Genomic DNA, 12,714 nt, shown 5'->3' with positions numbered 1-12,714 from the left:
GATCATTAGCTGATGTAGAAGATTAATATAACTACATTCTTATTGTCAAGAAAGGCCTGATTTGCCTCTATTAAAAGCTAGATAAGAAAGTAAGTAATACTGTTTAGGTTATTTTGTGGAGGGAAGGAACAAATGTTTTTTGCATTTGGGATTTTTAAAATGGATGTGTACATGAGATACTGAACAACTGAGCTGAACCTTCTGGATTATTCCCAGTGCATCATTTTCTTTTGATGATACTTTTCTTGCAGTTACGTCATTGAGATTCATCATATAAACAAAAACACTTTCAAAACAGCAAGGATATTATTTTCTCACCTCTCCTTCTCAGAGGCTGGTGATAGTGAGACAGAGTTTTTAAATGTTCCTTTAAGTTCACAGAGACAAAATCAAAAATGAAAACATCAAATATACTGTTTAATCCTAACTGCAGCACAATATCTCCTTGCATATCACTCACAGTCCCAGATGTATTATGTTGCCACTACAAGGAGTACATCTTCCAGCTACAAATAGCTTTCACAATTTTGCTTTTGCTTAGAAATACATAGTCAGTCTGTTTTCATGTACTGTCATTAAATCATTCATTTTCTTAGACATCCATGTTGATACAATTTTAATATAGTCCTATCTCCCTCAATCCTATTCATCCTGATATTACTCCTTTGTAGTTCCGCAAAGTGCATGTTTCTCCACATTTCCCTATGTGTTTATCTTCTGGATATTTTTAGTTTTTAATACCTTGCTTTATTTCTTCTTATTCCTTGATGCTCCATTGCTCCTTATACTTATCACAACACAGAAGGTCTCCATTCAACCATTGGAATTCACACTGGTTCCCAGGGGAGCAAGCCCATTAGCACCATTTTCCCCCTCTTTACTGGTACTCCTACAAACTTTTTTTTCTCTCTCAAATATACTTAACTCCCCTTTAATTTTTTTTGCTATTAACTAATAACAGATAATTTAGTGGCCAATTAACCAACCATAATGTCTTTGGGATGTGGGAGGAAATCCAGCAACTGAGAGAGTGTGCAAAGTCTGCCCAGACAACACCTGAGATCAGGATTGAACTGGATCTGTGAGGGCAAAATTTAACTGCTTCACCACCATCCTCCTTGAAAAATCATTTCAATATTCAGACTAATAAGTGAATTCTTTTGGAAAATGGTATTCAGAAAGTTCGCACTGTCTCTTACGTAAAGACTTTTACTGTCAAATATCTTCCCATATGGGGTGAGTGTGATATCCTGGGCCAGCACTGTTTCGGAGGAACCCAAATCTAGACAGAACCATATAGGTCATATGAGAAAGACTGGTCAGTCTTTTGGGGTTGGGGGGAGAGCTTGACCTATTTCCAAACTTTCTCAGCATCTTGAAACTTGTTTATTTCTAACTGTGTTAGTCTCCACAAATGCTGTCTGGTTTGCTGAATATTTTGGCACTTTCTGTTTTTATTTCAGATCTACAGCATCTGAAGTATTTTGCTTTTGTGGTCTCTGGATCTTAAGAATTAAGTTTTTAATTAGCTTGCTCATTAGCAACATAATCTTTGTACCTTTGCCAAGGCTGGCTGTGAAAATACAAGACCTCTTGGTCTTGGATCTGTACATCCTCTGACATGAAAGCAATTGAGTTCACTGCATTACTTTAAATTTATAACTAGTCTATACTGCTTTGAAATACAAGACTGCCCATCATACTGTTTGAGGCATGGTTACACGTGTGGAAGCGACAGTGTAATGCCATTACCTTGTTATCAGATTTGGATCTCTAGATTTAAATAAAACTCATTTCCATCCTCTATTTCTATTGTTCTAACATTTTATCTGCCTGCATTGAATTCCAGGAGAAGAGGAAGGACATCATCGCCACAGACTGTTATGTGGAATAAACCACACTTGCCTAACCAGGCAGAAGATCGGTTCTTGCAACCTGGTGTATCTGAACCTAGGCCATCATTCTGCCAGTCAGAAAATAACTTCCTGAGGACTGGTAGTAGCCCCTTGGCTGTTCCTGAAAGAAGGTTAGTATGCTTCAATCCTCCTTGACTGTGGGGGGGGAAAAAACAGGTTATGGTTACCCTACTATGCAGGTTCTGTTCAAATTCATTTTTCACTGGCTATTGGAATCTTGATAGCTTGATAGAAAAGGAGCTCAGATAATATTATTGTGAATAATTGCAGAATTATTACAATATCATGTAGAATGGCAACTATATCAAAGTGTTCACTCTAATACTATTTATTCATAACATTAAGCAGTATTATTCAAACCTAATTGATGGTCTTTGGACTTGAATGAGCATGCAAGGAATCCATTCTTAATCCAGATCTTTTGTGTTCCATTCTTGGCTTTGTCATTATTCTGTTCTCTTCTTTGCAATTTCGTGGTGAAACTTTTTTTAATGCCTACAGATATTGGTGTCTGAAATACAGGCAGTACTTGCATTTATGTTGTACCTTATTAGGTTCTTGTGAGGTTGCAAAGAACTTTTACTTGAATAGATCACTTTCTGAAATATAATTATTGTTAATCATCTTGGAAAAATACAGTATTTGACTAGTTTCTGGCCCTAAGTTTTACTGCCAGCATAACTGTGGTAGCACATTGTCCTGGGTTAAGCAAAACTTATTAGTCTAGCTAATCAATATATTGTAAATATTCTTTTGTGGTCGTTGTGCTAAAGTTGGCATTCCTACTTTCTGGACAGAGGGTTGGCATTGGTAAGGCCCTCACCATGCCTTCTGTACTATAGTGGTGCTGAAGAATTACCCTCACTGGTCGTGAGCTACTGACCTGTTTTGAAAATCTGAAAAGGAAAAATGAAAAATTTGGCTCTTGAGGTATCATTGACATATTTCTCCCTTCATTGTACACCTTTGTTTCTCTTGGCTTCAATTCCTCTTGTTCTTTAGTGCCCTGCTGTGTGTTTAATTTCACCCCATTTCTATCTAAACTCATTACTGATATTTTGTTTTAAGATTTTGTTTTTCTAACATTATTTCAAAATGCAATTAAGCAAATTCTACCTTAATATAAAGCTAATTATTTGTGCTATGGGATATATTTTCATTAAAACCCTCTTTCTGTCCTATTCCCTGACAAGGAGCTAACATGACATTTCCCTAGCTCTGCCGTTTCCTACAATCTTAGTTTCCAATCCTGCTAGGAAAGCACCTGGCAACAGGATTCGTGAACTTCATCAAAGAAACAACAGAGATCTACATTGTTCTTGGCGCTGCATGCTGACTGTTCGGTGTTGCAGCAGAAAGTATTCATTGGCTGTCTGGCATCCAGCACATGCAAGTCTTTGCACAGCTGGAAAAACTACAAGCATCTGCTGTTTAGAGATTTTTTTTTTAAAGAAAGCATTAGTTTAAAGAGTGGAATATGGAACTCTCTCTGCCCTTTCTCCATCCTATTAAGGTTTTTTGGAGAGGACTTCAACTTCTACAAATCTGAGTTTAATTCTTGCAGAATCTAGTTGAGAAAGCCAGGAAGAGTTACAGTCATGGGACTGTAAATGTTCATGGCATTAGTGTCTACTAGAATTGGATAGAGTGACATCTGAAATAATTTTATTGCGTATGTGTCACATGCCTTAGCTATAACCTATCAGTGTTCAATGTCACATAATTTTATAATGACCTCTAACAGAACCTTTAATCTATAGAACCAGACAGACATTGCTTTGCTTAATGTGCCTTTCGCACAGAGAAAATACTGGCCTCCCAGAAGGGAAGAAACTAATTGAGAAACTTTTTCATAAAGTTTTTGGCATAACCATTCAAAGCAATTTAAAAAAAAATTAAACACTAGCTTGGTCCAAGGGCCCAGTTGTGCTTATGTTGTATTTCACTGTCTTCCTGTGCAGCTCCACAGAGTATTCCCTTTCTTCATCCTCTTCCACGGAATATGGCAGCTGGCAGATCGTGTCTGGCTGTGGCAGTATTCATGACCCGGCTATAGTTACCAATGACTCACCCCTCCCCTTCAACGTTCAAGATGATGGAGCCAATGGGAGACTGTGAGTGCTGCTGAGATTATGCAACTTTGCATCAAAATTATTTAATCCTGTAATAGGTATCTCCCTGTGTCTGTCTATGTCATCTGACCCACTCATTTCTTTGATTTCTTTCACTGTCTGCACAATTCTTTATTCATTGAGCTTCCATTCTCAGCTGGAGCTTGGAAGAAACAGGGCTCTTCAAAAGAAGAAAATACTTGTAATCACTTGACTCATTTGTACCTTGCACTCCTCAGAGAAACATGGTATTCAGCAACATTGATGAGAATCTGGAAGATGTCATGTTATTTTTGGAGGAGTCCTTCAGAATTGGAGGAGAACAAATTGTCAATATATAGGGAGCTAAAAGTAGAATTAACCAAATAAGAAATTGGAGAAATGAATGTTCACTTATTTTCCTATGTATGTTTTTTTGGCAGGCTCTCGGTGCATTATGGTTTTGGGCCTTTGTGACTAATTTCAAATGCTTGAGGCTTTCTCTGTGCAATAGGCATAATTGTGGGGGTGGGAGAAAGAAAGGAAAAAACAAAGCCAAAATACAAAGGTGGAAATAAGCAGGTTGCCAGGAGGACTTTTGTGTTGATCTGTGTCACAAATTGTTGCAGCCTCTTGCAGTCAGTGAAATAAATCAGTTATGCTTAAGTAGCTGTCAGAATTGAAATGCTGAAAATAAAGGTGAGTTGCGGAAAGAACAGATACAATTCCTAAATCCATCTGCTTTCAGACAACAAACCTTTGCTGACACTGCCAATGAATCCTATGAGATTCTTGTTCATGAAAGAAAAGACCCTTTATGGAAAATGATTACCCAGCAATACAATATGCCCTTAACACTCCTGCCAAATAAGATCCCCAACTAAACAGAACGCTGTGCACATTAGCGATATGGGGGTTAATATGGGAGTCTCCACATTGTCATCTAAACCATTTGTGGCTTAGTTGGCAATGTGGAAAAGTTCTCTTTTTAATAAGTATTTTGACTGGCCAAAGTCATGGTTTTAAGTAAGTATGCTATCAGACATTTAAGTCAAAATTACAACTATAATTAAATCTAAGTTTTTTTTTGTCAATCATTTACACTAAGGGGATAGATATTAAAAAAAATATAAATTGATTTTATCCATCTGGGAAAATATTTCAAAGAATAAGATTCCACCAAATAGATTTCTAGTGGATGAATTCCTGTGTCATTCATTCTCATTAACAATTTCCATTCCATTGCATAAACTCAAAATTGAGATTGGCAGGCCTGTGATGCAGTGGGTTAGTGTAATCATGCATTTCACTGAAGTTGGTAGGAGTTTTGTTGATAACTAACATTTCTGCTAGTTAAGTTTGAGGTCAGCTTGACATTCAAAAGATGAAGACTCTGTGATCTTCATACATGTCATAAATATACTGTGCAAAATGATGATGCATTTTCCATTTGCTTCTAGGGGTCTAGAAGTGGCTGCTAAGTTTGCATTTATACTCAGGGCTAGAACACTAAGTTGTACTTGATACAGGTCATGCTGGGTAACTTGTAAAGCTGACAGTGCACCTGTGAAGCTTAAAGTAAAAAAAAAATGCCCTATATGTGGATGCTATGACATGTGAAGATCAGGAAGCAGACTAAAAGATGGGCTTATTTTAACCTATGCTATATTTACTAGTTGTGACTAAATACTGTATTGTTGTAAGTCAGAAGTGGAATGTTCACTGATGTTTGCACAATGTTCAATTCCATTTACATCTTGGCAAGTAAACAGCCTTTGCCTAGGTCTTGCTGCATGTAGGCAATGTTCATTGGCCGATAAGTGGCAAGTAACATTTGGGATGCAAGAAAGCCATGCAATGACCATCTCCAACGAGACGGAATCTTAATACCTACCCTTGATATTCAGTGGCATTACCATCACTGTGCCTCACACCTTCAACATCCTAGGGGTTGCTCACCAGTGAACAGAAATGCAACCAAAACCAGCCACATAAATACCATGACAAAAAGAGCAGGTCAGAGGCTGGGTATCCTGTGGCGGGTGACTCATCGCCTAATAACCCAAAGCCTTTCCACCATCTCTAAGGCAGAAGTGTGTTTTGAAATTCTCTTTCCTTGCAAGTATGCCACAGCTACAGTAACTTATAAGAAACTCAACACCATCTGGGACAAAGCAGCCCACTTAATCGGCATCTTTTCATCCACCTAAATATTCATTCCCTTTGCTGATGACACAGATGTACAAGGCAGAAGTCAGGAGTGAAATACTTTTGACTTGCCTGGATGTGTGCAGCCCCAACAACTTTTATCGGCGTCCAATCCCCCACCACTGATGCTGGTGGATGCAATGAGTACCATCTTAAATACACAACTGTTACTTGCTTGGGCTGCTCCAACATCTCCTCCAAACTTTACCACCAGGAAGAACAAGGACATCAGGCACATGGCAACTACTGGTTCTCTTCCAAATTGCACACCTTCCTGATGGGAATATGTTGCTGGTCCTTTATCATCACTGGGTCCAAATTCTGGAATCCCCTCCCCAACAGCAGTGTGGGAGCACCTTCATCAGAAGGACTAGAGCAGCTGAAGAAAGCAGCTCACTATCATCATCTCAAGGGCAATTGGGATGGGCAATAAATGGTCTTAGCAATGCTGCCCAGATCCTGAAAATAAAGGATATTTTACAGTGACATCTTAAGTTATAAAAGTTCGTCTACCCCAAAATTGTTACTAGCACCACATTTTAGTCTATTTTCAAGCCTACTGTAATTGAATGTAAATTTAGAATTTGTTTAAAGTCAACACACGGGTGTTCTAAACCCCATCGGATCCTGGTGGATCTAACTGCATGACTGATACTTAAATAAGGGTAATTAATGCTTTCACTCTCTGGGACAACATTTTGCTCGCAAGCAATCCCCACAATGTTCTTTTTCGGGAAAAATCAGTAAATAACATGTTGTCCTCAAATATTAAAACAGTAGATTGTTTTATTTTTTTATTTAACTTTGAACTAATTTGATTGGTTCAAGAGCAAAAGTGGAACTAATGTAGTGTGTTCTACCAATTGCTGTGGTTGCTGTCCAATGCATCTAATGCTTGCACCTCCAAGTTCAACAAGAAGCTGATCTGTTTTCTTGAGAACATGCTGGCAGCTTAACACAATGACAATTGGCATATTACACCACTAGAGGACTCTTTACTTTTGAAGTAAAGGAAAGGTGAAATACTTCTGGACTTTTAAGGCATTTTGTTTTGAAAAACTTGTATGGAAAAAACAATCTTGGTTGAATCTCAAATTAGCACTAGAATTAACACATTTCTCTCTTTGCAGACATCCACTCATCCCAGAACGAAGGGCCAAACTAGAGGAAGTCAGAGCCATATTCTTGTCTGCGTACAGTGCAACTGTGGGTCTCAGATCCATATCTTCCAGCCCATCAGCCATTGGTGGACTTCTGGAACAGTTTGCCCGTGGAGTCGGACTGAGGGGCACAAACAGCATTGTCTGACACAGCCTGTCTCTTTTTTTAAATCTATGGATCACTGTGCAGATATTAACTGTGAAATGCCAAAGATGGACTTGTGAATTTGTTGTTCAAACATTTTTCTCTTTTGATTTTTAGATTGTGTTTGCTTGTTAGAAAACTTTTTTCTTCTACTGAACCCTATTTCTGAAAGCTGGAGATGAGTAGTCCCCCTCTTCCCTTCTCTCCTGTGCATCCATGTGTTGAAGTGAGCAAGTTCAGGACTTGAGATGGGACTGTTCGTCCTTGAAGTACTGTTGTTCTCTATATATTTATATTGAAGAACTTCAGAAATAGATTGTTTTGAATGAATGTTCGAAGCTGGAACATCCTACATTGAGTCATGACTGTCAGTCAGAGCTAGTGGTGAATCTGGACAGTGGTATTCTTCTTAAGCAGCTTTGAAGCTTTTAAAGTTACTTCTCAAGCTAGCCAGGTAAGGATAAAATTAGTGTTATGATTATTTAACAACACTTGTTTACCCTATTAACCTGAAAAATCTTGCTTCCTCTTATTCCCAGTGGCTTAAGTTTTAATATAGTAAGCCATTATGGTGGTCTCATTAGTGGAAGTTGCAGAAAGACTTGTTTGGTTAGCTTGATTAACACCTCGGCTAAAGTAATACAGGCAAGCTATCTGGTGTGTCCATCCACCACAACTATTCCTGTGATTTTTGGAAAATTGTCTGTAGTGGTGACTCAGATTTGGTAAGATTTCACCCACCTTGCCCATCCAAGGAATGAATTGGTTTGAAAATGTCCTGACAACATAAGAATGCAGTAGTAGAATAGTAGGTTTTCATTAGCAGATTTAATTCAGCACTGCTCTAAGATTATTTCTATTTTTAATATGGCATATTAACCTGCTTAAAAACTTGAATATTTTTGTAATACTTTTAAAAATTCTAGTTGACTCTGCTTTAAGTACATATTGAACCCTATTAATATGATCCATAACCTCTTGAAGAATAGAGCTAATCCCTGGATTCTGTTGTATAGTTTAGACTTTACAGGACCTTTTTAGAGTTGCCTTAAAATAAAAAATAAGGATCTGCCACCGAGGATTGAATGAGGGGAGAAGCTGTATGTTGCAGCTTTTGAATTAGTAAAAAGGAACCATTTTAAAATTTCTGCCAGAAGTCTTCATGGGAGAAAGCTTAAAAAAAACAACTGACGTCCTTGTATAGCAGTCAAATATTGGACTGTGAAATTGACATTGAACTCTTGCATGCAAGTTATGTCTAACATACTTATTTTTTTAAATCATAATTTCACAGGTAGTCAAAATTGCAGTTTTGGAATTGGATACAACAAAGGATTTAAAATGTTTGATCCTAAGAAAGTCCATTAAATAGTTGTTATCAGGAAACCATTTTCCTCTTGCTCCAACTCCAAAATTGAAAAAATCAACACATACCGCATCGTATCCATCCATAATTGTTGATTCCAGGTGTGTCTTCTGTCTCCAGGCTGCTCCAAGAAAAATATTATCATTAAAATATGTATTGTAACACCAACCCACCACTGCATGATCTTTCTTAAAATATCACATCAGGGATCCAGATCTTGCCGCCTCCACCTTTTGTCCTTGGATGTCAAGGATGAGCAAGGTCTGTCTGGACAAGCAACATTCAACTTTCAGTTGTCCAAGTCTTTTGAGCATCTGGCTGTGTTTTGAATCCCCAATTTTTCATCTTGCCTTGCCTAACAAATATCTTCAAATATTTATTTTTTTCTGAATTAGTTACATAATTGTTTTAAATGTCCTTTCCACTAATTTCATGTCCCTCCAGTTCTACCTGATTTGATATTCATTCACATGATGCCATATTTACTTTTTCTGACATTTAATGTACAAATGGCACTCGATATCCCTCCCAACTCCCTTTACCACTACTGGAGTAGCTTTTTAAGCTATGATAGGTTTCCATTTTTTGTACAAAATGCATTAACACTGGTAACGAATTAAAAATCAGAATGTTTTGAATATAAATTTTTCAGTTCTGGCCAAATCTAACTTTTTCTGCTGACAGACCTGTTGTGCACTTTGAATATTTTGTTATTTCAGATTTCCAGTATTTGCATTTAAAAAAAATCTGCAGTTCATTTATATATTTCCCACTCCTACCTGTCCTTACTAAACATAAATTTAAAGTGGTGCTTAGTCTGTAAAGCAAACAGTATTGTTATTTTTTTTGAAAGTAATAGAACAGTTTTTTTTAAAGAAATCATGGTTACTTAACAGTAGATTAAACTGACCTGTTTAATAATTTAGATAATGAGAATTAGGATTAATCTGCAGGTTAGTATGTGCTTTGCAGATTTGGATTGTTGTGTTATGAATATATATATATATATATATATATATGGACAGTGATTACCTAACAAAATGTCCTCATGACACGTGAATTAAAAATCTTTAAAGTTTTCATATTTTTATATAACACGTTGCTTTAAAGGATGTGCTTTGATGGATGTAGATTGTAACCCTCTGACTTTTGGTTATTTAGATTTGTTGCAGATTAGCATTTCAACACAATCTAACACCACATCTACCAACACCTTAATGCTCACTTCATAACTTTATTTTCACAAATTTTGATTGTTATTCTACACTGGCCTTGTATCTGAGTGCTGTGGAGCCAAATTTCTTGTGAGCAACAGTTTATTACATCATTATTTTCTTATGGCATACTTAAAGATGAAACCCAGAAAGGTGCTCTGTGACTTCCTGATCAGTTTGTTTCTGAGGAATATACTAGCATATTAAAATCTTTTTCTATCAAGACAACTTGCAATGAAAACTTACTGAAATTTTTGTGGATAACTACAGGACTGTAGAGAACACTGGGTTTTCCCCCTCTACTTGTGCTCCTCATTACTACCACCAGTGCCAGCTTTGAAAGATGCCTTAAGGTATAAGAGCTATTCATTAAACAAAAACCTTCCCACTCAATTTTACCATTTACATTTGCTGAGTCATTTGTATTTTTTTTGTTGAATTCCTCTTTACCCTATTTGGACATCCATGTTTGCTTCAATAATTTAAAGAGCATTTTACCTTTTATTGACACAGGTTATGTCTTAATAAATGGTACTCTTATAAAATCAAGGTTGCTTTGGGTTTAACTGCAAAGTATTTGGCCATTTATTCTTCCAACCCCTTTTTTTTTCTCCTCTTGAGGTCTAAGAACATTAATCTGCAATAGGACATTTTTTTTAACCATTCCTGTAAACAGAAATTTTGCTGTTGGTCAAAAGGCATCCCTGAAGAATTTGATAACCAAGCCACCTTGTACACGTGATTTTTCTCATTCTTCCATGTAGTTCTGGATGATAACACTTGGTGATGTGACATAGGATGTGTCAACAATTTTGCCCATTGCCGATGTAAAGAAAATACTTTTATCCATTGTAACAAGTAACATCTCCAAAGTTTCCAAACAACAAATACAGCATTTGTTGCAGTATTGTTTAAAGATTCTGGCAGTCCATTCCTCAATCAAGATGTTCTTTTAAATCCATCCTGAACAAAGGGATTCTAGTTAACCCTTTAAAAGTATACCTTTTCCTTCAATAGTGCATAATATTGTAAAGAGGAATTCAACTCTATTCTGTTTTTTTTAAAAAAAAGGCATTTTTGAACAAGAATCTTCTGCTGTAACACTGGATTGAAATCCCTAGTTGTACACTGCTAATCACCTTTATTAGACTACTACTGATTCCAACATATTTTGTAGATCATGTGAAGGTATAGCAGCCTGACTGTGGAGAGGACCCTGTTTCTCTCCCATATTGAGAACACCTGTGCTGTGGCTCCTGATGCATTTTTATTGATGCAGTGGTGAGGGATGTGAAGTTATTGTAGAAGACAAGGTTATGTTTGTGTATTTGAAATAAAAACAGAAAATGCTGGAAAACTCAGCAGGTCAGGGCAGCATTTGAGGAAAGAGAAAAGATCAACATTTAAGGTCTGTGATAGACGACCGTTGAAGTGTCCCAGATCTGAAGTATTAACTACTTCTCTTTCCACAGATGCTGCCTGACCTCCTGTGTTCCAGCATTTTCTGTTTTTTACTTCAGATTTCCAGCATCTGTGGCTTATTGAAATGCCTTTGTGTATATGTTCTCTTCCTTGCCACATTCAACCTTTTCAAGTCTGGAAGGACATAATGACCTGAGTTGCAATGGCCAATTAACAAGGTCAGGCATATTTTAGAGCACCTTCAAAACTTAGCCATATTTGATTTTGAGTGTTGATCAATCAACCTGGAGGCCTGGTCTTTGTTTGGACCTCTAAACTCAATGAATTGTATCGTTCCTATTTTATTTTCTTTAGTTTTGGATGATCCCATGTAAAATTACCAGTATTCAGTAAGAAGAAATAATGGCTTGGCCACCTTTAATTTGGTTACATGTATACTGCTGAGCTAAGGCCTTCGGTTTTCTTGTTTGTTAGATCAGTCACTTATCCTTAGAAACTTCAGCAAAAGTATGTTGTTAATGTCTTGTGTATATTGCAAGAATGGTTTATGGAATATTCTGTTCTCTGTACCCTTAAAGTGAAGAAAGATAGGATTTAAATTTTCACAGATTACTGTTCCATGAAGTACAAAATCCTGTGATATTGTAAATGACTGTAATGATTCAGGACTTTCTGAACTTGATTCAGGCAGTACTTTCTGCATGTGTATATAGTATTTCAATTTAGTTAAAATAATAAACTTGAATTCTTCATCAGGAGGTTTTTCTTCTTTCTGTGATTTTTGGTGTTGATGTCTTGATTAAAACCTGCCCAAGTACAGGATTCTTAAAAGATAAACTATTTCAGATAGTGATTCAAGTAGTCTAGGAGAAAGCTACAGAATCTGGGTCTAAGTCGTCATTGAGTTTATTGTCGTGCACAAGTACAGTGAAGTATAAGTACAAAACTTGCAGCGGTTACATGGGGCATGCAAATTCTCCCCACAAGATTTTTCTCATGAAGTTTACATAAATGACAGCATAAGCATTTATCCACCTTTTTATAATTTCATTTCCATATCTGCATTGAGGAATGCTGCCCTCTCATGTAGTTATGTCCAAGCTTTAAAAATTGGTTCAAATCATTACTGGAGGTAATGAATATTTCTTAAATGAATTCATCTTCATAAACATTGCTGGTTGCAAGGACTGCCA

At 36.8% G+C, this 12,714-nt stretch overlaps 1 protein-coding gene across 1 annotated transcript in view; it reads left to right on the top strand.

The window, feature by feature from the left end:
- mtmr14 (myotubularin related protein 14) overlaps nucleotides 1-12,279 on the top strand; it is a 63,252-nt gene extending 50,973 nt beyond the window's left edge. Inside the window, 3 exon segments of the mRNA XM_052017583.1 lie at nucleotides 1,850-2,026; nucleotides 3,878-4,030; nucleotides 7,345-12,279. Of these exon segments, the coding sequence (XP_051873543.1) occupies nucleotides 1,850-2,026; nucleotides 3,878-4,030; nucleotides 7,345-7,522 (508 nt within the window). The 3' untranslated portion in view covers nucleotides 7,523-12,279.
- Nucleotides 12,280-12,714: the final 435 nt, after the last annotated feature.

The sequence above is a fragment of the Pristis pectinata genome, chromosome 6 (genome assembly GCF_009764475.1).
Source record: "Pristis pectinata isolate sPriPec2 chromosome 6, sPriPec2.1.pri, whole genome shotgun sequence".
Classification (NCBI taxonomy): Eukaryota; Metazoa; Chordata; class Chondrichthyes; order Rhinopristiformes; family Pristidae; genus Pristis; species Pristis pectinata.
This window is presented reverse-complemented; position numbering and strand designations above follow the sequence as displayed.